Here is a 26,091-nt window from a genome sequence, read left to right as displayed (position 1 = left end):
TATGTCTCCAGACTATACTATCTGCATGAACTTTACAGGGGCTAGATCATGTCCTTATATTCCACTGGTTATTTACACTTTTCTGGCTATTTTCAAAAATTCGTCTAATTCAACAAGTGAACTTTCTTTACTACGCTATACAAAAGGCACTTTAAGAAGGTAAAAAAAAATGGTTTTGAAATTCTTTTCAAAGACCAACTGAATGCTTGAATACAACTTTTAAAGGCTGTATTCTGAAGTGAGAAAAATATAATTTTATTAAATTTATCTTCCTTTTGGCTGGCACATCATCCAAGTAAACAGACCATTATGTTGTTAACTTCAGAGTTTAACCCCCTCCCACTATTTAATGCTTATTAGCACAAAACACTGGCCAGCAATATGTGTGTGTGTGTGTGTTTGAAGAGCATGTGGTGAGTACCCTCTACTTAACATTTTACTGGAACCACTCTACATCTCTTTATCTGGGTTCCAGAAATGCATAATTTCATGGATAAATACTACCATGTGAATTTTGGAACTCACTAGGCATTAACTTATGTAGTTCAGCAAAAAAAAAATTCAAAAATTATTTACATGTAGAATAAAATTAAATAAAATAGTAATCCAACTGAAAAGAGTTATTTGGAAAATGTAACATCAGTTTCATGGTCAATAATCTGCTCAACTTTCTTGAATTCCTGGAAGCCTTTATCAATGCTGAAGAGACCCCTTCTGGTTGTAGAGAATATAATTTTCTTCACTGTTCATTACTATATGTATGGCTTCATCACACGGAGCCCTTATGCTGCGATTGAGATTGCTCCTTCATGGAAGTTTGCGAGCTCTTTACATGACACTGTGACCCTGCTGTGACCCTCCAGGGCATCTCCTGCACTAAATGCCCTTTGTTCCGTTTTTAAATAAATCGCAGATATGGAGCCATCAAATTACCCTGTTTTGTTCCGCTTCAGTTTCCTCTGTGAAAAGAGTTAAAGCGGCAAGAAGAGGAGTGAGATCAATGAAAGATAATGGAAGACTCAGATATGGGGATAAGAGGGGGAGGGAAAGGAAGCGCATGTAAAGGGAGTCAGCGGTGATCCTGCATTTAAAACGGAAGCAGAAAGCCCCGTTTTAAATGCAGGATTTTAGGTGCAGAAATGCCCATATACAAAGCATTTTGGTTAAGCATGATTATAGTTGCACAATTATAGAGCAATTTGAGCAGTTGTAACTAAAAGCACAGTGTGGACTTCTAGCAGTGGCATTTATTTTTGGTGACTGCCTTAGGGCTGATTTTTATTGTTGCTCCAGATACAATTGCAGGTTTATTTACATATTTCACATATTTTAGACTTTAGACTGTAAGCTCCTTATCATGTGTGTGTGTGTGTGTTTGTGTGTGTGTGTGTCTGCCACATGTGGTACAAATGTTGTAAACTTTTAGAAATCAGTGTGAATGGTACTTCTCAAAACAAGATATGCCAGTGATCTTTTGGTGCAACTAGACATGTGATACAGGAGATCTTCCATGGTTTTTAGCAGCCATGTATTCGATCAGGACCACAGCATTGGGGAGGGTTAAGCCCCACCCCCAAGTCATTTTCCCAATTAAATTTTCCTTCAAAACTGTCATCTGTCCTGTGGAGACATACAGGTACCATATGGGGGTACAGGACAGGCAATCACTCCTTTTAAAAGAAAGGTATGAAAATTCACCATTAAAATTTTACTACCGTACATTGTTATGCATTACCTTTTTTCTTTTAAAGAGAAAAAGACATTGGCTTGAATCCTAGGTGTCTCTTTCATGAACAAATGCGCTCCTGTGTTTTCAATCCAGCAGAGGATCCTTGAGCCAAAACAAGGGTGGCAATTTTTGCTAATTTTCCCTCCCTCTATAGTCCTTCCCCAATTATGGAATGTCCCTCCAACCCCCTGGTGCAGATTTTCTGTGGGCAGAAGGAGCTGTAGGGGAAAAAGGGAAATCACTGGTGGGAGCGTCCTATGAACAGTGAAGGAAACACAGAATTCAAGCCATTTCTGATGAATTTACAATAACAAATGCATCTTTAGGTGAAAACAGCACTACAGAAATCAGTTCTATTTCCAAATCTTCCAAGATAATATTACCTCTCTCATCTTTTCTATTCCCATTGTGAATATGTAAGAGATAACTATCCACTCCTGCGTGGAAGGCCAGCGATCCATCTTCACCAGCACAATATAATTGAACAGCATCAGGTACCCAACGTATGCCATCTGTAAAGAAATAAACCCAATTTTCCTGAGTATAAATGTCCAGCTCACCTAAGTTACTTAACCCAACATATCCATTTTCTATTTCCAGACATCAAAAAACAAAAACAAAAAAGATGTCTCCAGCAAGAGGGCTAACTTTCTGGTTCTTTATAGATGCAAGAGTTCAAATGCACACTATGAAATCCCACAACTACTGCAGGGGCTTCTGCATTCACTTCAGTGGAGTGGGAAATTCCTTGTCTGCTAAGAAAAGCATGTACAGAACTACCCAGTCTCTTGAAGTGATTGCAGTAAGCAAATTCACTCATGCAGATGCTCCATCAGAGTGCATTTGGGCGTCAGGTATTGGAGCTAGTTTTATATTAAAAGACACTACTCAATACCAACTCACTGAATATTTCATAATTTGCTACAATTAGTAGAACAGGAAAGACCACAAATTGGCCCACTCTAGCTGTTTGAATAAAAAGATAAATTTGAGAATTACCCTTTTATGTTCCCCCATTACGTCTTCAAGAAATTGAATATGTGTACTTCTTTAAAATATCCCAGTGATTCCTGGTTACTATTCAGTGACATATAGAGGGGCTCAAGTTCTTATTTTCTGGCAAACTGTCTACAATATTTAAGCCACCTTGGGAGGACTTCTGTCCTGAAAGGTGGCCTAGAAATATTTTAAATAAAGTTAGACATTCAAATAATGCTTCATTTATACAATGTAAACATACTGATGAAGGGGGCCTTTGCAAATTTGTGTCATTAGGGACAGATGACAAAATGATAGTTGCTCCTTACAGTGTAGAACCAAAATTTAACAATTGGTGCATTGTAGAACTCATAGATCTTGCGTCCAAATGGGATCAATCTGTGTCTGCTCTGAACTTCTTCTTCCTCCTTCTTCCGTACTGATGACTCTCCATTGCCACGTCCCAACATTGCCTACAGTGAAAAAGAACAGGAACAGCTCTAGTAGACTAACTTCCAGTTGCCAAATCCAGTTTCATTGGATCGAGTGATGGGACAGTGCCCAGCAAACATAAATACACATTGACTTTTCAACCTTACAAGAAGAATCAGGAAGCCTGTGTCCAGTTAAGCATCACAAACACTTTTAACACTTGTAAATGTCAACATGAATGCAACCCATGAATCTCTTCCAGATCTGAGTTCTTGGGAATATAACCATACAACAGAGAAGTTTCTACTTTTTGCTTGTTGATTTGTTATTCTTCTGACTGTTGCTTTGTACTGGGTAACTACAGAAACTATAGTTACCTATACAGTACTATATCAAACTATTAAGTAACTATAGAAAAAAGTTAGCACAATGAATTGAAGGATCCCAGAACTGACAATTATGATGTTGGGATAGGAACAAAACATATAGGAAAGCAGGCTCTGAATATAGCTGGAATGGTAGATACTTATTCTCTGCTTCATTATCTTCTCCAGGCTTTGATAGCAAGCACAATGTCATGACATCCCTTAAGGTTTCACAGAGGATAAGGTTTCATGATAAAGCAGCAGTAGTCACTCAATAGGTAAGGTCAAACAGAGTGATTGTGTTGAATTCTAAAGCTTCTGTGTTCCTAAAAATGTTCAGACTGACTAGAAGCCTTCATGGGAGAGGTTTTAAATACAGCGTTACAGCATAAAATGTTAGGACATTTTAAAATGTCAATAAGCAAGTAAATGCAACATCTCACAGATCTTTCCTTCTACGGCTAGCAGGCATAGTGACCTTAACTCTGTGCCAGTACAGGAGGAGGTAAAAGGAACTGAGACCACTAGAGAACTGAGAGGACACTTGCCAAAACAGGAATATGTGAGCATATGGTTGGCACACTTCTTTGATTCACATTTCTCACCATAGGATAGTTCACTTCATCTGATGGTAATCTGCTAAAATGGCCAATTCAGGGACAAATAGTAGAGGTTGTTTTTTTTGGGGGGAAGGGGTTCAGAGAGAAAATGGCATGGCTGGGCGGGAGGATCCACTCACGTGTATTAGATTTGTATTAAAGTGGTAGCTCAAATTGGTGACAGAGCTGGGGCTGCCACCCAACTAGAACTATCTTGGCACTCCCTGAGATAGAACAGCCTAATGGGGTTCATCCATTCAATGAGTCCAATTTTTTTTTTAGAAGAAATTCAGACTGGAAACATATGAACAATTAAGCTGTCAGACCACTGGCCCATTTATTCAGGTAAGGTATTTGTGTGCCACCCTTCATAAATTTATCCCAGATCAGATTATAATATATCCAGCACTGTATGGTCTGCTCTAACAGCAACTCTGCGAGATCTCAGGAAGAAATCTTTTCCAGCCCTACTAACTGAGATCCCTTTAACTGGCAATACCATGGACAGCACTAGGGACCCTTTCGAGTGCAAAGCTTGTTCTCAACCATTGAGCTGGCTACTAAGGGCTTTTCTACATGAGGTTTTTAACCCATCACTTTACTGAGGCTTCTGTTTTTGGATTCTTTGCAGGATTAACATCAGCCCCTTTACACATGTCCCCCCCCCCGGGGGAGTGTCTTTCTCTTCCTTTCCTTATGTTCCATTACACAAACACTAGGTGGCGCTGTGGTATAGCAGAATCATGCAATTACACTAGACTTTACCCTGCCATTCCCAAATAACACCAAATAATAACTTTCCTTGTTAGAAAACCCCCAGCTAAAGTGGTTGCAAAGCATGGGAGAGGCCCTGGAGGATGATGCCATCATGTAAAGGACCCACAAACTTTCGTAAGTGAGGAATGATGAGCGCACAGTAAATGCCTCATGTAGAAAGGCTCTAAAAAGAGGGCCTTTTCTGTTGTGGCACCCCAGTTGTGGAATGAGCTCCCCAGAGAGGCTCATGTGGCACCAACATTGTGCTCTTTTTGGCACCAGGTGAAGACCTTCCAAGGCATTTTAGCCTTTCAGTACCTGTTGTTTTAACCCTGCTACTGTATTTTAAACCTTTGCACTGCTTCTTTTATTTTGGTTTTTATTTTTATACTGTACTGTAGTTTTATATTATATTTTATTGTTTTTGTATTTTATGGTTTTAAATGTTTAATTGAACCACCCAGTGAGCGTTGGCTATTGGGCACTACAGAAATGTAATAAATAAATAAACACTTAAAATGTTGGTATGGGAGTGCCTGGGTATCATTATATAGAAGATGGTCCTTTAAACAATATTTTAAGAACAAAGTGCTATCTAGAGGTAAATAACTCTGCGAGGCTTCTTAAAAAGGCTTTAGTTCAAGCATTAGTGTGCTTCCAAGTTTTGAGAATGACATTTAAAGAGAAGTTATTATTTAAAGACATACTTCAAGTCATCTACAATTTTATAAATGCACACTCCCAAGAGAAGTTGAAATGATCTGACCTTTCAACAAAAGTTAGGCCTTATCAGGTTTTGGTTAATTATTTATTGATCGCTGCAAGAATTGTATTGCACATTTATGAATGGAAGGAAGCAAATGTTCCAAATGTTACATTATAGTTTTAAATGATCTGGAAAAGGAAATAACAAGCACATTTTGGATGTGAGAAGCAAGGGTTCAGTCTGATACTTTTAAAAAGAAGCAGCAGTACTTTTCTTTTTCCATTTTGAAATAGCATAGTAATAATTATGGTTTTACCTGTATGGAAACAGAGTTGAATATAATGTTTGAAATACTGTTATTGCTGTAACATAATTCTGATTATGTGTTTAAAAAAACTGAATGATAACTGTTATTTAAAAAACTCCAAACTCAGTTTGAACTGTAGGGATGTACGTTCTTCTGGTCCTTTTTTTAGCCCCCTGCTTTATTTTCTACTTCTGCTTCTTTCTTGATGATGTTTTATTATGCTATAATTGCTCTGAAATATCCATGGACTGCTGAACACAAACCTCTAACCACATTCACAAATGGAGAACTATTTGAAACTGTTGATGTTTAGGTGAGCAGTTTAAGTGAAACACCATGAAGGTTCCTTTCATGGTGGTGCGTTCCGAACATTCTCATTATTCACAATACTGCAGAAAGAGCCAAAGACAGCCAATGATTTGCAATGAGCAGACAGTTCTCAGTGAGAGAAGGAGGCTGATACATATGTAGGTGGCTTCTGATTTTTGATCTACAGTTTACCTATGATTCACCATGAGTTAGGGTGAGTCATGCAAGAATGTAAAGCACCAATCATTACCATTTTGGGGAAGGACTGCATTGTGCTATGTTTTGTGGGGGCTCTCTGGCACTGTGGTAGATTGCAGGTATAATGATCCTGATCACTATGAGTGAGCCTACGTACAGTATAGCAATAGGCCACATTGAACTGATACCCTATACGTCCCAGCCACCACTTCCTAAACTTCCTGCTTTTCAGCCAATTCTGCCCTGCTTCTTTTACAGCAAGGCTCTCAGCCTCCCTGATCTCTCAGCCCACTTATTTCTCCCTCCCTCCGTCCCTCCCTTTCCTGCCCACAATATACAGTCCCCCATTCCTTTCAGGTGTGTGAACATTTTGTTCATTATAGCATGTGGATAGCATTTACACCTCTGTGGGCTGTGAAATAGTAAATTCACAACCTCAGATGGAACCAATGCTATGCTTGCTGGAATGAAAGGTTCCTTGAGGTCATCTGAATCCTCTGCTGTTGACTGCAGAAAGTTTGATCACACATAGGCTCATTAAAAATATGAGTTCAAGCTTAATGTTAGGTAGAGGGAAAAGAGCACAGATAGAGGACAAAGGCCACTGTCACAGGGTGCAGAGGAGGGAACATGGAAAACCATGCTATTTCTCTAAAAACAAAATGATACGTTACCCTGTGCTTCCACATTATCAAGCCAGGGGTTCACTAGAGGAAGACACGGTATTGGAAAAAGGGACTGGAGCATCACAGAGGGCAATGACTGATCATTACACTGTAGCCCCATGAAACAATCTGTGCTTATTGGATCTAAATAAGCACTTCATTTATCGATGAGAAGCCAACAATAATTAACTACAATTAAAGCAGAACAAGCCCATTTCAGAGGAAAGCAACCTGTCAATCTTATGCTGGCTTATGATCTTTTCCTCTTTTTCCAGTGTCCAGGGTCTTGCCTGCATAGGGGTCCTGTAGGCTGATCTTGTGCTTAGGGTGTTCTGCTTCCCTGATTTTTGGTTCTTGTAGGCAGAGCCTTCTGCTTGCCTGCAGATAAGGTCTTGGGGGCAGCTCTTGCTGATGGCCTGTAGGAAACAGCCTAATTTTTAACAAAATGTAATCAAGCAAACCCTTAAAAAAACCAGTTGTTTCTAAATTGAACATGAGCACTGAGAGACCAGTCAGTAGCTATGATAATAGAAAAATGCTTGTAATGTCTTGTGCTAGCAGGGAACTTGGGGATTTGTAATGGTCAGTCTTTTAAGAGGCTTGATTCTCTCCTGTGTATACAATATATTCATTTAAAATTAGCATTTAAAATTAGCAGGGCAAAGTCTCAAAGAGACTTCTCATTTATGTTAAAGTGTTTCTCATCCTATGCAGTAGCTGTATAATGTATGTTTCTAATATCTGAAAGAAGGGCAAACAAAAATGTCAAATTTCATTTGAAAAATCAAATGAAAGGAAAATATGCAATGACAATCATTAAAGTTGCTAGAAAAAGCCAGCCTATAATATTGTAAATTTTACTGTAAATCAGGCAACAAAAATAGCTATAAGAATCCCTGGTTTTCATAGCGTCACAAAAATAGAATGACTCCAAAGGGTCATGCGTTTCAACTTCCAACTAAAACCTAGAGTACCTTAAAGCTTGCCTAACAAATGGTTCCCTAACCTATTTGTGAAAACGCCATAGAAACAGTTTCCACAGTGTTTCCTAACCGCATGTTTCCTATACATATTTTCAGGATTTAAATTACCCAATCTCTATAATTCTGTATCTGGAATTATCATAAAGTGAAATGTTTTGTCTTGGTACCTTGCAGCAATTTATCACCCTCGTCGGTTTAATTTGAGAAAACTTGCTGGAGACTGGCAGAATCCTGGGCCCAGACATTTTCCCAAAGTGTTGCAAGACCTTTACATTGGAGCTGGGGGGGTTTGGTGGCCAGAGTTAAATGTTGAATGGTCAAAAGCATTCACAGATATTGTTTAGCCTGATTTTATCTGGAGGTATTATTTTTAGGTTGTATCTGAATCCTAGTGATGGGGTGGAAAAGAGATATACAACATAAGTGTAAGTAACTGTGCGTTTCATAAGTATCTCACCTACAACTGACAATAACTTTGCTTACATGCTTAAATAATATGCACCTCTATTTGTTGCTTCTGACAGCAGATTTTACAGACAGTTGATTAGGAATGTACTTTCTTCATTATTAACCATTTTATTGAGTTTTAAACCTGGGAATAACAAAATGATAAATGACAACATCTAAAATATTATTGTGGCATCTTTCTGAGTATTCGGTAACTGGTCCCATTATGCTCAGATTTACATTCTGCTTAGGTACTGCAGTAATATAGGATAGCATCTAGCTAGCACTAATGAAGTTGTGCTAGCGTAAACCAATCCTTGTGCAATGTAACTAGAGCAAAGAAGGGAAATAACAATTTTCCGCTGGAATTTGGTGACCTAGTGGCAAAAAGGGATAATTTTTCTTCAAAACATGTGTGGGGTCCATAAAAATACCATTTTGGTCACCAGAAAACCTGTCTGGACTGGAGCAGGCTGTGAGAGCCTATGTCTGGAGTTGGGCCAACAAGACAGCCTGGGGATACCATTGCCTTATCACCCAATCTGCTGCCCAACAGTCTCCCTGACCGAGCTGACTGACATTGGAGAACCCCAGGAACCTTTCTTTTGAAGACAAGTTGCCCCTTTTTTGCCACCATGCTGCCAAATTTCAGTGGCAAATCACTGCTTCCCCCCTTTACGCTAGTTATGTTGTGCAAGCATTGGTTTACGCTAGTGCAGCTTCATTAGTGCTAGTGCTAGGATGTTGGCTACTACCCATAATAGCCAATCATCCTCGCATTTTGAGAGTCCTCAACTACTTTAATCTTGTATCTTCCATTGTTCTTCTATGCCTGATCACAAGATACACCATCATAATGTACTAATACATTATTGTGTACGAGAAGTAGCCAGCGGTACAACCTGGTGAGCCTGGCTACTCATTCTGACAAGATAACTATCCATGGTTTCTCAAAGGAAAAGTGGAAATACTGTTATTAGCAATGCGGTCAAATAATTGTTTTTCCTGTGCACAATCCACTCAACACTGCTTATGCTCAGGCCAGGAGAAGTTGTTCGGTGGACTGCACTCCCCAAAAGCATGGAACTCCCTCACACATATAGAGGTGACAATAGCAAGGGGGATAATGACTATACAGATCACTTTCAGCAATGTTTTCCCCTTACTGTGAGTTCCATGTCCTCCTCTTCTTTTTCTTTAACTGGTTTCTCTGGTTCCTCTGGCTCTTTCTCTTGAAGATGGACCTCATGAGCCTGAGACATGTAAGGCATGTCATCTTTGTTCTTGAACTCCAAGCTGAGAATTGAAGGAGGAAGTAGAATTCCTAGAATTACCTAAAGCAATAATAATGATAACAATAATCATCACAATTAACAGGTTAGGGTTATGCCAGTTGCTCATTTAGTTTCACATTACACATGCTCTCTGGGCCATCCACGAATCTGACATTTGTGCATGTGAGTTTCATAATGATCAGCTGTGGCTACTGCAGCTGCTGTGTGGGCAATGGCAGGAGTGACTGTGACAACTGGCCATATCGTGCTCCCTAAAGTCCTCAAAAGCTTGAAATGAATAGACCAGTCCACCTTTTAGAGTGGAAAGATATACAGCGTGTCTCCTTTTTTTGCTAACAGGACATGGCAGCTTCAACGCTTCACATTAGCAAACCAGTTACAGATAATTCGACGTGACCTTTCCTTAGGCCTCAAGCTATTATTCGATTTTAAAGCAGTCCTGACCTTTAGACTTGAATTTTTACGCATCCGAAGCCTCCCCATCCACATGTCTGTGAGGAGCATTTGGCTACAAGTGTGAGCAATGAAATCTCGATGCTTGGCTGCCACTGCGAGTTGCAGGCACGTGGCATTGCTCCAGTTCTTCAGCTCATAGGTCAGCAGTTTCATGGCCAGCTGCTCATCCTGCTTGTAGGATTGGTCCAGCAGCTCCACTGCCAGCTGGCCAAAATCCCTGCAATACAGGGCGTTTTTGTTAGCTTGTGCAATCTGTTACATGAAATGTAAACAACTGGTAACAGCTTCTGTTGCAAGGACTATGTCACACTGGTACCCTTGGCCAAGATACTGAGAGTACTTTCATAGAATCATAGGGTTGGAAGAGGCTGACAGCACCATCGAGTCCACCCCCCTGCTCAATGCAGGAAGCCTGATTCTCAAGCAGTCTCCCATCCAAGTACTAACCAGGGCTGACCCTGCTTAGTTTCCGAGATCAGACGAGATCAGGCAAGCAGCATTACTGGAGGGGTATCATAGAATCACAGGGCTGGAAGGGGCCTACAAGGCCATCGAGTCCAACCCCCAGCTCAATGCAGGAAGCCTGATTCCCTGGCGGTCTCCCCATTCAAGTACTAACCAGGGCTGACCCTGCTTAGCTTCTAAGAAGCTCCAGTCCTCACTTGCCTGCTCTTCTACTTGTTACTCACCTGAACTCACCTGTTTCCTATTACATACCTGTGAGAAAATCACATTTTCTACGGAATCTTTAACTGGGATAAATATGGAGTGATTTTTAACTGTGCTATTGGATTGTGTGGAGGTGTGGGATTCAGTCTTATCAGCATCCTCTTTTTAATCCAACTCAGGTCTGAAGTCTTTGTGTTTATCCTGTGTTTGGCCATAATGGGTGAACTGGTTGAAGTTTGTATGAGACAAGATGGAGTTAATCAAGTTATTCACTCAACATGCCAACCCACAGTCAGTGGTTTAGTGTGGGTTGTTGTTGAACCATGGGTTGTTTGTTGAACCCTGGGTTAGTGTGTTTCCCACAGGATGGCTTGTTAACCAAACAGTGTGGATTGTTAACCAGCCTGAACAACACAACAATAAACCATGGGTTCTCAAGTGGCTTGTTTGAGAAAAATAAGCTGCACTGTATGGTTAACAAGCCAACCTGTGGAAAATGTCCTGGGTTCAGACAACACACCAACCCATAGTTCAACAAACAACCCATGGTTCAACAACAACCCACACTCAACCACTGGGTGTGGGTTAGTATGTTGTGCAAACCCAGTCAGTGATAGCTGCTACTTCTCTTGGAAGGCAGTGGTGCAGCTAAAGCTGGACCTTGGGGCCAAAGTCCAAGGCCCCACAGCTCAGGGCCCCCCAAATGATGAGTGAGAAAATGGCAGGTGATGGGAAGCCAGTTTCCAGTGGCAAACAGGCCCAGTGTCAGCACCTGGGCCAGCCTGGGCATGCTGGGCTCCACCAGGGTTAACGCTGCTGAGTGAAGCATCCTTCCTTTCTTCTTATTTTATAGACAGGGTGGTGGTCTGGGCATGCACATAGGTACAGATGCTCATTTTATTGTGTTTAGTTTGAAATATATGACCATTTTTCACAACCCAATGATGCATATTCCCAAGTAAATGTGTTTGATATCAGGGCAGCAAAAGCAACCTCTGTTTTATTCCGGTAGACATGATGGTGCTGTAATTCAAGCAAGTTTAAAATGCAAAACTACACATGCTCTGAGTTTGTTTTTTGTTCTGTTTTATCCGGCTCAAACATATCAGTCATATAGAAGGAGTCGTAAACCATGGAATAGTGTGTGGGGTGGGGAGAAATGTTATTTGTATGCTTCACAACTGAAGTAATACATGTGGCTGTTCAAAGCCTTTCCACCACCCCAAGATCAGTAAGTCCAGGGTTTAAAACTACCTAACTGCCCTGCTATTGGCAGGTCTTATTATTTGTGTGTGTTAGGAATGCTTCTAACATGCAGTCTTCAGCATTTCTTCTCAGAGGCCACCACCAAATCTGAAATCCCAAGTGTCATGTATATCTTCCTATCCTCAAGGTTATACTATTGTAATGTGCTCTATGTAGGACAGTTCTCTGATGGAACAAAATGCAACTGCCAACCTCCTGAAAGGGCCAGGTCACCAGGAGTGCATTTTGCCAGAACTTCAGCATCTGCATCAGCTATTCTTTACTTTCCGGGCACAATCAAGGTGCTGTTTTTGACCAATAAAAGCCTGGACATTTATGGATATCTGAAAAATCATAATCTCCCTTATGTTCATAATGTCAACTCAGAATGCTTTCTTTATTGTATCATCTATGCACTGCATTCTAACAGCAAAGACACATAGGGGTTCATCACATGGAGCGTTTGAGATGGCTCTCTCTCGGAAGTTTGCAGGCTCTTTAGATGATGCTGTTACTCTCCAGGGTGTTTCCCGCCATTTCCTCCAGCCTATCTTGTGTTTTCCCCAAATGCAAGAAATGTGGTATTTTTTTTCCAGCCCATGGAACAGGAATGCCATGACCTCCCCATGAAATTCTCCAGTAGCGGAAGAAACCACTGTGTCTGTTTGCTGTGGGTTGTTTTCAGTTGCTGGGGGCGCGGTCAGCATGAGATTTGACAGGAGCGAGGGCAGGAATTGCCTGCTGATTGCATCTGTTGCCTCTGCATTTCTCAGTTGGAGGGAAAAGAGGGTAAAATGCCTCCCTGCAATGAAGGGAGACACATCTGATGCCCCACCCCACCAAACTCAGAAGCAACGTCCTCTGTTGTTTCAGAGTACCCTATTAAGTTCAATGGGGCTTACTCCCAAGTAAGTGTGCCAAGGGTTGCAGACTTACAGGGTGATCTTATGTCTACTCAGAAGTAAGTCTCATTGAGTTCAATGCGGCTTACTCCCACATAAGTGTGCCAAGGGTTGCAGTCTTACAGCACAATCTTACATTTTATGTCTACCCAGAAAGTAAGTCAGAGATTTCCTGGGGGCTGCAAGAAAAGAGTTAAGCTATGGAAACAAGAACCCACCCCTCCTTTGTACACATGCCAGTGAGGGAGGAAGGCACTCCCTCAGTTCAAACCGTGTGGCTGCCATGTAAAGAAGCCCTTCCTAATCCCACAAAGAAGCCGAAAGCAGGAAGGTCCAGAAAGGATGTGGGTTTTTGCAGGTTTTTTGCTTAATGTAGAAACACCCCTAGAGAGGTGTTCTCCATGGCTATTTCGTAATGATCAAAACCCTTTAGCCTAAAGGCACACCTGTACTTTAGCATAAAGGTAATGCCTGTGTACTTTTCGGAAGTACTGTAAGACTTATTTTGTCTGCCTATATGAGCAGCCCAGTGTTAGTAGGGTCCCATGCAATATAAGCTGAAGTAAGTAAATATTACTTCATTAATTATTCAACCTGGAGTTGTGATTTAGCTCCTGAGATATGTCATCCACCATGTCATTCTCGGACGCTTCATGGGCCATGGCTTTGCAGAGCTTACAGGCCACTAGAGCCTTAGCCATGGCTTCCTCTCCATGTTGCCAGAAGAAGAGGGCCATCTTCTGGCGCTTCATCAGAACAGCCCACACCATCAACTCATGAAAGGGGAAAGGGAAATGGTTAATTTCAGGATCATCTAGGTCAATATCCACTTCTTCCTCTCGCTTCTTGGTTGTTTTTCTTCCCCTGCGCAGTGGGACATCATCCTGTTAAACAGGGAGGAAATGCCATTAGGCCAAAGCAGCTTCAACCACATAAGGTCATACTTAGAGGATATTAAGGGCACAGTCCTATGCATGTTTAATCAGAAAAAAGCCCTACAGCTCCCAGCAGGCCCCAGCCAGCTTGGCTGGCTGGGGCGTGCTGAGCATTGTAGGATTTTTTTTCCTGTCTAAACATGCATAGGACTGCAGCCTAAGCTAGTTCCCTTACTATAGCCACACATGGCCCTTAGAACCTTCCATTCTTTGGTTTACCTGAATCTAATTACTCACCCAAACAGACTGATCACTCAACAGATGGATCACTCAACACCAACATTTTCTCACAATGAGAACGCCTACTGCCATATGCCTTTTATCCCAAAACTAATGTACAAAATTAACCTTTACTTTACCTGAACAACAGTTAAGAGAGCTGCCTAGAAAACAGCAATTTAGCGCTCCAAAAAGTACTCGTAATTGAGCATTTCTAATATCTCCACTGCCTGTGGCATTAGTACTATATGCTGATTTAAACCTCTTTGGAACACCACTATCAAACATGCCAGTCCATTTACTTTTAAAGATGGAACTCTGGAATGAGGTAGATGGAGCTATAAGTTTGCTGAGAAGAATTTGAAGAGTGTTTTGTAAGAAAGCTGGCAATTGCGCTCTCTCTCTTTCTCTCTCTCTCTCTCTCTCCCTGTGTTGTTGTTTTGGCCCCTGTTATGTAATCCTGTCAGTGTCTGTATGTTCATTCTGATCTGCATTGTCCTTCCAATACCGTCATTCCTTTCTTCTTCTCTTCCCCCTGCCCTTCCAAATGGTTTCCATTTCCCAGTGTTCTGTTACATGACAGTTTATTGGAATTAAGGTATACATGACCGCCATTTTGCTACTGGCCACTAGGCAAACTGGTTCTCAGGGTTTGTTTTTTAAATTAAAAGCCTGAGAGTTTAAAAATGTTGCAGGTGAGTTACACCACATTACAAAGGAGTTCTCTATGTAAAGGAGTCATTGCAAAGGAGTTCTCTATTTCCCTGTTATTTTGAATATCTTGCTGGCCAAATTAAGCCAATAAAAGACTGTATAAAGTTTTTTTCTGAAATATTTTGATTTAGAATTTGGTGAATGTAGATTATAGCATCATATCAAAATTAGAAAGTAACTTTATACAACTGTGGAAGGACTGGATCACCCACATTCAAAGGTTTTGTAGCCACAGCTGAGGTTTTGCTACTGAGCTTTTAACAGCAGCCACGTACAGAAGTAATGGCTTCCATATGTTGGGGCAGAAGAGCACCTCCAGGATGCTGCACAGGAGCAGAGCTCATGCCAGTGCTTTCAGCAGGCCACATACTGCCACCTTGGTCATTGATCAGTGGCAGCTCCCAGCATGCTTATAGAATCATAGAATAGTAGGGTTGGAAGGGGCCCACAAGGCCATCGAGTCCAACCCCCTGCTCAATGCAGGAATCCAAGTCAGAGCATCCCTGACAGATGGCTGTCCAGCCTCATCTTGAATGCCTCCAGTGTGGGAGAGCCCTCTACCTCTCTAGGTAATTGGTTCCATTGTCGTATTGCTCTAACAGTCAGGAATTTGTTCCTGATCTTCAGCCGGAATCTGGCTTCCTGTAACTTGAGCCCATGATTCCGTGTCCTGCACTCTGGGATGATCAAGAAGAGATCCTGGCCTTCCTCTCTGTGACAACCTTTCAAGTACTTGAAGAGCGCTATCCTATCTCCCCTCAGTCTTCTCTTCTCAAGGCTAAACATGCCCAGTTCCTTCAGTCTCTCTTCATAGGGCTTTGTTTCCAGTCCCCTGATCATCTTTGTTGTCCTCCTCTGAACCCTCTCCAGTGTGTCTGCATCCTTCTTAAAGTGTGGTGCCCAGAACTGGACACAGTACTCCAGATGAGGCTGAACCAGTGCTGAATAGAGGGGAACTAGTACTTCCCGGGATTTGGAAGCTATGCTTCTATGAATGCAGCCCAAAATAGCACTGGCCTTTTTTGCAGCCACATCACATTGTTGGCTCATATTCAGCTTGTGATCGACAACAATTCCAAGATCCTTCTCGCTTGTAGTGTGGTTGAGCCATGTATCCCCCATCTTGTAACTGTGCATTTGGTTTCTTTTTCCTAGGTGCAGAACTTGACATTTATCCCGATTAAATGTCATTCTCTTGTTTTCTGCCCAGCGCTCCAGTCTATCCAGATCACTTTGAATTTTGTTTCTGTCTTCCAAAGTATTAGCTATCCCACCCAATTTTGTGTCATCTGCAAATTTGATCAGCATTCCCTGCACCTCCTCCTCCAAGTCATTAATAAAAATGTTGAAGAGCACTGGGCCCAGGACTGAGCCCTGCGGTACCCCACTCATTACCTCTCCCCAGTTTGAGAAGGTCCCATTGATAAGCACTCTTTGAGTCCGATTCTGTAGCCAACTGTGGATCCACCGGATCGTTGTTTCATCTAGCCCCCTTTGAGCTAGTTTGCTCATCAGGATATCATGGGGCACTTTGTCGAAAGCTTTGCTGAAGTCGAGGTATATGATGTCTACAGCATTCCCGCAGTCCACAAGGGAGGTTACTTGATCTTATCAAGTTACTTATTAGGTTACTTATGTTGCCCACACTGCCTTCAACCACTGCTCAGTAGAGCCAGGGCCAAACAAAATGTTCCTTTAGTCACACATAGCTGCGCCATGCGTGATTGTCTCCCCAACTCTCCTGCAAGCACACACTACCCTGGTTTGGATTGGGACCATGGCCTCAGGAGAGGAGGGCTTAAGTGTCCTTCTCCTCGTTTCATCCTGAAATTCCACCTACCCCCCATGGGGGGTGGGGTGTAAAAAAATAAAAAAGTCTCCATTGATTCTAATGAAGAAGTTCTTTTCTTTAACCTCCTGCACAGGGATAGATTTTCAGGATGGAAATGGCAGGGGCGGGGTGGGGGGAGGAAGCTTAAACCCTCCTCTCCCAAACCACTACAGTCCAAATCCAAATTGGGGCCATGCACATTTGCAAGAGAGTAGGGGAGGCAATCATATATAGCTCAGCTATGTGTGATTAAAGGAATGTGTAGCTTGGCCCTTGATCTTGTGGCACAGCAGGGCCCTTCTCACTGTCAAGTGCCCCTATTTGTACCCAGTGTCATGCAAGAGTTATTCAGCTTCTTTATTAACAGGCTGGTGAAAACTCATCAATTTAGTGCCCAGGAGTCAAAGAGCCGCTTTAGGTGTGCCCAAGGGCATGCGCATTGGGATAACTTACTTTTCTTCCTTTGAACAGTAAACCACTATCCTGCATCATAAACTGCTTTGGAAAGTCCCCTCAGTGGTATGTGGGGGGTGGGCTGCCATTCAAAATGCCCTCTTGAGCACATGGAATGAGTTGCAGGGTTCTTTGGATTCCTAACAACTGTACCATGAACGGTTAACATTCTGCCATGAATATATTTGGTTCTGATATGAAGATTTACAAAATGTCATCAAAATGGTTACACACCACTTACCTCCATTCCCAGAAGTTTCAGAGCTTTGGGCTGTAGGCAGAAAGAGAAAAGATCAATTATATATATAATTACCCCCCACACACTCACACAATTAATCACACACTGTTCTGATTATAGAACCTCAGCAAATATATTAGAGAAGCCTGTAGATGTTTGTTGCTCATGATGAACAGAGTCAATTCTACTGTTTCATTGGATCTAAAGGAGAGTTCCTGTTCTCGTGTGTGCATGTGCGTCTGTCCATATTTGATGTTATTTTGGAAAATTCTGGATTATTGCACAGAGGTCCAAGAGTTGATTAAATGGAGAATAAAGTTTCCATTAAATGCAAGGGCATAAAACATTTGCTACTTGGGTATGTTTCGGCACTTGTTTCTTTTTATAATTTTTCAGCTACGATTTTTACTGGCACCTATTTGGAGAAAGAGTGTAGTCCCGCACAGATACAATGACCCAGTTTGAACAATCATGGCATAGTTAACAAGCCATGGTGGTTTCTTGACACTGCTGCGTTTGCTGGTTGTGTGCCAGCTGGATTTCCCCAATTGCTCTCATTGGCGTGGCTTGCCATGTTGTCCAAACCTGGGCAGCATGGGTTGTTTGAGGGGGCAGCAACCTTCAAATAACCCATGTGCCGTTGCTGGGTTATTTGAGGATAGCTTATTTCCCTTGCTGTGATCATGCAAACTGGCCCAATTTCTGAGTGCCACGGGCACTGCTCCACCCCCTCTACCCCACACTTCCTGTAACTGTGTTCAGCCAAACGTGCTTACAGACCCATTTCAGAATTCCCAGCTCAATGCGGGGAGGTTGAGAGTGGAGCAGCTAGGGCCAGTATGCCTTGCCCTCCAGCCCCTCCATGGATACAATTTCTAAATGCATGAACAGGGCTCATGTCTCTTTCACAGTGGTGTAGTGGAGCCAGGGCTTACAGGGACATAGTGCCAGGACTTTGTGATTAGCAGGGATGCTAACATTTTCTGCCACTCCTATCAGAATTCCCCATTCCCTCTGAGCTTAGCTGCAATTTTCACAGTAGCTGTGAGGGAAATGCATATTCTCAGCAACAATGCATAATTGTGAGCTATCCCTGTTGTATTGCAGGGGCTGACCAGGATGCCCTCAGCACCCTTGGAAACAGCCTTGTCATCACTTTGTACTGGGGGGTCCTGGTGCCCTGCATGTCATGCTTGCCTTCTTGCAGCTCCTTCTTGTAGAGTGCATTGTGTGGCTGTAATTGGGGCTTGCGGTATGCACAAGGGACTGAAAGCAGGTATGCCAAGACAGTCCCAGTTATTCCCTAAACCACCTATTCCAGACACCACTTGACTTGCTCACCTCTCGAACTTTTCTCAAACTCTTTCTTGAACTTACCCCTCGAGCTTTTCTATATGAGGCTTTTAACCTGCACATTTACTGAGGCTTCTGCTTCAGGATTCTTTGCAGGATTAAGATGGCTCCTTTACACGTGTTTTTCTCTGGAGGTTTTCTTCTCTACCTTTCTATATGTTCCAGCACAGCACTAATGGGTGCTGTGGTATAGTGGAATTGCTCAATTACACCAGGCTTCTATAATGCCTTTGAGAAAAGTACCAGACTTTCCTCATTAGGAAAAAAACACACACATGATAATGGTTGCCAAGCACAGGAGAGACCCTGGAGAATGATGACATAGTGTAAAGGACCCACAAACTATTATGAGTGAGCAATCATGAGTGTACAATAAAAGCCTCATGTAGAAAGGCTCCTCTTTCCAACCCCTTAAGCCTACGCTTTTATGAAAGGTGTTTGTTTTTTTTAAAACAGCAATAACAATCCTTACTCTCTTGGGGCCAAATAAGTTGTGATAGAGGGTTCGGAAGCGTTTTCGAGTATAATTGCAGCGATAAGCTCCTCCCATCAGGTACTCAATCACCAGACCAATATCAATTAGACTTATCCTATAATCTGGAGGTAGGTTTCCCTGTTTTTTTTTCCCAATGGAATAAAAGACACACAAAACAAGGGGAGAAAAAGATAAAGCTGATTAGTATGCCTAATACACAGACTTTTCTATAACTATGAGAGTTATTAAAATGAAATAAAACATTAAGAAAACATAAGAATATATTATTATGCTGGGTAATCAATTCACCTTAAAATAGATCCAACCGAAACCTGGATATTCACGCTTGGAAAGAAGACATAAATTAAATAAGAAGGTGTATTAAAAGGTAACAGTAACAGAAGATACTTTTCAGAACACAGGGTTCAGGTTCTTCTGAGAAGGAAAGCAGGAGAGACTACTGCAGAACAAAAAAAGCATGAAGGCAAAGCATTTTCAAGAACTCAAGACATTTGCTGGACTCTGGTTGTGGAAAATGTCCTGTGCCAGCCTAAAATTGTCTCTATCCTGTTGAATGTGTGTACACTCTGGCACCCTCCATGGTGCTGTGTGCCTTTCTACCTCTGTTAGACCATTAAGAATGTTTTCCTCAGACTGAACCCTGGGCTAGGAAAAATACTGCAGCTCATGTACCTGCTAAACATTTTAAACACATGTTTTTGCTCTTATACTGGATTTATTCTAGGGTGCTCAGCAGCTTGCAAAATCAAGACCCACATGGTTCCCTCTTCCTGTTCCTAATCAAAGCTTCCACTTTTATTTCCTGGGGAAAAAAACACCACGTTTTCATTCACATTATTAGTAATCAAAAGTGAATCTTTTTCTGTGTCTTTCTAAACATACTCATTGTACAGGATTTAAAAACCTTTCAGTTAAACTGATTTTCTCTGCTATGCAGGTATATGCCAAGAAGGACATAACAATTCTGGGGATTAACTAGTTTTTGATTTGTAATTTGATTTTTAAAGACAAACTTGCATTCTAGTGATTACTTTTTCCAGGGATGACTCCCATGAGAGATTTTCAGCATGCTCTACTTTAAATAATAATTGCTTTAAATCATGTCCAACATAGATATTTTTTGTACAGAAGCTATCTTAATGCAAAAATGAATTAGTCTGGCACCTCATCATATAGCACTGAATAGGCCAAACAATGAATTCATTTAATAGGTCACTTCTGAGATCTTGCTCTGCTGACTCTGAACTCTCCTTGTATTGAAAATGACATGTTTCTATGTTATCATCATAATGCAAAAATACTTCACAAAAAACCTGCAAATGTACAGGAAGCTGATGCCCCCAATATATTTGTCTTCTTTTCAATAAACGTATGATACTTCAATGATTTTACTGTGTCATATACACGAGGGGAATGTGTGGCTCTCCTGATGTTGTTGGACTACAACTCCCATCATCTCTCACTATTGGCTATGCCGGCTGGGGTTGATGTGAGTTATAGCCCAGCAACATCTGGAGGGCCACACGTTCCCCTGCCCTGATATGCGACACAGGGCTGTATATGCACAGAAAATACAAAATGCCACTTTGGGACTATTTTCTGCAATCATACATTCAATACCTGTCTGGGACTTTCATAATGAGCCAAGGCTAGTTTGAGGCAACTCTCTCTCAGGACAACTCCTCAGTTTTCATTTGGTGCTGGGTATGGATACCTGGATTTTCTGGTCAAGCATGAAGGATGCACATATGTAAAATCTGGCATACGTCCCCAATTAAAATACTAGGAAAAGGTGATCAGCAAAGTACCAACTCCTTATTCCAAGTATTCTAAAGTGGTACTCACCAAATGTTTACTTGTGTGCTCTCTTCATAACTGATAGGCCTGTGGATACCATATTCAGGTATTCATGTACCAGCACAACATGTAAAGTGAGAATCAGCCCTCAGATTTATTTTCCTTTTCATACTACAGGGCATACAAAGCACTTCTAATAATGCCTGATCAATTAATGAGAATGGTATATTCCTTCTTATCACACTGAGATCTGGACATCCAGATCTGACCAAGTTTGGACTGGAGTTGCAAGAATGATCACTCAACTTTATTGTGATAGGAAGCTTTTGTTGTTGCTGTTGCTGTTGTAACCTTTTAAACAACAACTTTATTTGGTTGACGCTATTAACACTACAGTCCTAAGTATACTGATTTGAAATGCAACTTCTACTAAAATCAGTTATGTCTTCTAAGTTTGCATGCTTAGGACAAAGGAGTAAAATGACAGAAATCCAGAAACTGTCACCAGCACCATAGATGCTAAAGATTTCATATTTAATCATAACTCATAGACATAGGGTTTTGGAACCAAGCAACATAAAAGTATCTACCTTCTCATTATATCCATACAAAGAGACAAAAAATTAAGAAGTTAGAAATTTTTATTAGAGGAAATGTTTATTAAATGAACATTAGAGGGCACTCTTTACCCACCAAACTACCAAACCTTCCCTCCACCCCACCTTTTGAGTGATAATTAAAATATCAATGCTGTAGGAGTAGTCATTATAGGTCTTCCCAGTTAATAAGGCCACTGATATCCAGAGAGATTGTCTTTATTAAGTAAAGTGAGTGGTATCTAAAGAGTAAACTGCTATTCTTTCCCATCAGCTAATTAGAAAAGCATACATCATATGACGGAAATAGTTGGAATTCAAGGACTATCTGGGAAGATTCATTTTTAGCACTCACAAAGCCATTTAAAATTAGAAAAAGTATTGAGCACTGGCAAAGCTAGTTTTCCCCTGCCTTACCATGCATCAATATCTTCTGAGGTCCCCTTTTTTTAGTTCTTTGAATGTTACACACTCTTCTACTCTTCCATTAGAGTATATATTTCTCCCTTTAAAAAAATGGCAACAAGGCTACCCCCCATAAATTATCTAGGACCAGGATTTAGTACTGTTCACATTGGATGGGGGCTAGCATTAGTATGGTGCTCAGAATAAAGTCATTTTGTCGTCGTCCTTGTTGTCTAGAAAAATCCATCATATTTTATAGACAACAAAACAGATAGGAATAAGACAGCTGGAAAAATACGTGTAGGATTTGCAAATTTTAACAAAGGACCCATATTTTATCCACAAATAACCTTTATGATAATTTGCTTTTTCTTGGTAACACTTATGCTTGCATACTTTGCAGGAAACAGGGGAAGAAGTAGACATCTGCTCGCATAGCCATATCTTTAATTCATTTGCAATTTCCTTACTAAACTGTACAAACTTTCTAGGTTCACAGAATTCTTCACCTATCTGTGAGCTTTTTAAAACTTTTGTCCTCTCACTTACTGCTTGTTTCTCATTTTTGGCTCTATGATGTGCAAATACCAAAAAAAATCACAAAGGTGCATGTATTTAAATTATTCAGTCCTAATATTTACACTGCTCCTCAGTGAAATGAACTGAACATAGATAGTTTATGCCAGTTGTATAGGTAATATTTCACCATGGCACATTAAAAGCCTGACATGTTAGATCCCAAGAGCTTACAGCAAAATTGAAAGTTTGGCTATCAGGATATAACAAGCATCAGAATTCGAACACCTGCTTCAGAACAGTCATCTGTCTCTGTCATGAATAGTGAACCATTTGACTGTCAAAATAATGATACATTCCATTAAGAGGCTATTTTCTAGAATGCCATTTCACTTAAATCGATGTCAGTCCCTCTGATAGATTGACTGAGAAGGAACAAATTTCATTGCTCAGGTATGGGAATGCCATGAGCTGTCCAGTATGTTCTACACTTCTTTTTCATCATTTTTAAAATAAAAGGCGTGGTTCCTAATGGGGTAAATTTCTTATTAAGGTCAATGGAATAGTGCTCTTGGTTTCTGTATTCTTAGTTCAGTGATTCCTGCCAGGGTTTCTTTTTTTCCTTGAACATAAAAGGAATGTTACAAAAGTTTCCAACTCTTGGTATATTTTTAAAAGCTACTTTAATTCTTGAATGCATGTCCTGGGGGAAAAGGATATTCTACTTGTGAAAATACACAAGTGCAATATAATTTAGTTTGATGGCAATTGTCTCATTAGCTGACCTTGTAACAATGGAGCTTGATGCTTAAAAAACGTCTTTCTAAAAGGGCGGTGGAGACAAGAGGATGACGATGTTTCCAAAACAGCAAATGGCACAAAAATGATCACATACTTCAGTGCAAAAACTGTGCTACTTGCCTGCAGCTCACAGAGAAAGAGTAGAGAAGCAGAAAGCCTTAAAAGAAGATATCTGGCTTTGATTTAGGCACAACCGTACATCCAAGGGATTTATGCTTGTAAACAAATGTGCGATGCAAAGATCTTTCAGATTTTCCACCTGATACTACAAGACTAGTTAATTTTGATTACTTCATAAATCACAATGCAAAGGCAGTTCTCAAGATCGGTCCCTCCTTTCCAGCATCTTCAAACATTTCCAATCATTTCCCCCCCAAACATCTCAACTGCTTCTGTTCCTACATTCCTTAAGTCTTTTGCTGAAACTTTTGTCTCACTGCTTTCCAAAGAATTACTTAACTGTTACTGCTGAAAGGGCAACCCATTTTGAATCTGGAGTTTGCTCAGTCTCTTGTCCACTTCTATGTTTTTAAACAGAAGTGCCCCCAAACTGAAAACTAGAGGTATGGAGATGTACCATTGATAGTAGGATCCAGAGCTGGATCTTCAGAGCATGTTTTTCAGATGCCAAACCCAGTTATGATGTACAGAAGTAGTCAGCATGTGGGAAACCAGCAAGGCGCCACATACCACCACCATGGCATTTACAACACTTTTTGGAGGTGAATTGCGCTCCCACTCCTATATGCCACCCTGTATCGCTGGCAATTTATTACTTTCTTGGGGGAAAGACAATGGGACCACTTTCCACTTCAGTCTTTGTGTCGTTATCCCTATTCAGTCATTCTCCCTCTCTCCCTGTGATTCATATCGTGTGAGGGAGAGAGCAGGAATTAAGCCATTGGCCCTGCCTCCTCCTGCACCCCCCATTACCATTCCTGTAGCCTTCCACTCAACTTCTGTAGTGGGGAGCCTTTTCTGCTGGAGTAGGCATGCCACCTGATATAGAACCCTGCTCTTCCAAGGTCCTAAATTGCACAGGAAGCATACTTGATAGGAAAGGCTTCCCATCCCCACTGCAAAAGTTCAGCCCCCAATATATGGAAGGCTGCAGGAATGGTAATGGGAATGTATGGGAAGGGCAGGACCAATGGGCTCATCCCACTCTCCCACTTGCGTTATGGTAAGAGTGTGGAAGGGGGGAAGTGATAATTGTGCAAATTAATTAAAGACATACACAGATAATTTTATCCACCCATTTTTGATATGATTATTTTTTCTTAATTTTTTAAAAATGTGCTCCCCCCCATAGGTATTTTATTGTTCTTTCATCTACAAACTGAAGTTCTGATACTAGGTTAGAGTTCAAGTGCTTTCTTGTTAAAGTGCACTACTCTTTTTTTAAAATGCAGATGGGGGATTTTATAGCACATGATGAAATTGAAAATGTTGCAATGATTCAAGATCCAGCACAACAATTAGATATTTTGCAATGTCCAGCATTGGCCCACAACATGGAAATCAGCATTCCAAATAGTGGTGGGTATAAAAACAACAACAACAACAGCTGACAGCATAAATCCACATGGCATGAAAAACACCTACAATTTTGCTAGCAAAAGCGCTATACCCAAAGCATCTAAAATCACTGAGATAGCAGCCCAGTAATTAATTAACTGCATTATACAGAGAAAGTTGAGATTCAGTACACACACACACACACACACACACACTACACAGTTGAAATGGCAGAAGGAGGCTCTTACTGAAAGCTCATGCAGACAGGGCTGTCTCTAATGACAAGAAGCTGCCACAGCGTTACCTTCAAGCTACTGTCCATCTGTTGGACTCTTACCTTTTTGACATCTCTGACAAGATGATACAAAGTATTGGATGGTCCATGTCTCTGAAAATGATCAACAACAGAAAATCAAATAGTTTTGACCTACCTGGAGGAAATAGGTTGAAACAAAGTAGAGATGTGTCAATGAGCCCAACTATTTATGTATAGTTCATTAAAAAACCCAGCAACAACCAAACCATCAACAGCATAACAATTACCATTTTATCAGTCTTTTACAAAGATTCCTTGGATATACTATAGCTTTCATAGGGATGTATGAGAAATTCATTTCAGTTCATTTTATATCAGGGTTTACCCAGTTTGCACCTTCCAGACTGAATATAGACTTGGACACAATCTGCAGTCAAAGTCTGTACATTTCTGAGCTTGTGCAATGTGATTAGCAGACCAAAAAAAATGTATTTGACAGCATGCGTACATTTGAAAAATGTGTATGAAAAAATACATACTTTTGAAAAATGTGCACATATGCGTACATTTCAAAGATGTGCACAACTGATGCATACTTTTGGAAAAGTACACACAAAAATATGCATGGATAAGAAAAGAAAAACACACACAAAGCTCGCAATCTGATACAGACTTGAGTTGGAATGTGCTTTGGGATGGAATTTGGAGAACTTTGGCGAGTTTGAGTTTTGCTGATTTACACATTCCTAAGCTTTCCAGTAGAGAGCACTACAAATCCATACACTTTTGTCCACTACTACACGATACCACCCTTATTCTGGACTAATATTCCAACCTCTGTTCTGAGAGGTCATGATCCAGAGAAACATTGGCCAAAGGGAAGACATGCAGATATCTTTGAGGTGCTTAAACTACAATCTTT

The 26,091-nt window shown here is 41.0% G+C and overlaps 1 protein-coding gene across 2 annotated transcripts in view; it reads right to left on the bottom strand.

Annotated features, from left to right (window-relative positions):
* The window catches only part of TRPM3 (transient receptor potential cation channel subfamily M member 3), a 502,221-nt gene that overhangs the window by 36,392 nt on the left and 439,738 nt on the right, over positions 1 to 26,091 (bottom strand). The window contains exons 12-20 of one of the 2 annotated variants that reach the window (XM_084832121.1): positions 25,251 to 25,301; positions 19,569 to 19,604; positions 19,257 to 19,397; positions 17,435 to 17,464; positions 13,636 to 13,925; positions 10,214 to 10,442; positions 9,641 to 9,808; positions 3,037 to 3,180; positions 2,113 to 2,241 (exon numbers count right to left, since the gene is read on the bottom strand). In XM_084832121.1, coding sequence (XP_084688247.1) covers positions 2,113 to 2,241; positions 3,037 to 3,180; positions 9,641 to 9,808; positions 10,214 to 10,442; positions 13,636 to 13,925; positions 17,435 to 17,464; positions 19,257 to 19,397; positions 19,569 to 19,604; positions 25,251 to 25,301 — 1,218 coding nt within the window. The remainder of the gene's footprint in view (positions 1 to 2,112; positions 2,242 to 3,036; positions 3,181 to 9,640; positions 9,809 to 10,213; positions 10,443 to 13,635; positions 13,926 to 17,434; positions 17,465 to 19,256; positions 19,398 to 19,568; positions 19,605 to 25,250; positions 25,302 to 26,091) is intronic. The other variant, XM_084832122.1, reaches the window with a different exon arrangement.

Source organism: Heloderma suspectum, chromosome 2, assembly GCF_057233095.1.
Source record: "Heloderma suspectum isolate Gila_16-S chromosome 2, 16-S_ref, whole genome shotgun sequence".
In the NCBI taxonomy this organism is placed as follows: Eukaryota; Metazoa; Chordata; class Lepidosauria; order Squamata; family Helodermatidae; genus Heloderma; species Heloderma suspectum.
Note: the sequence above shows the minus strand (reverse complement) of the source record. Positions and strands in the feature narration are given on the sequence as shown.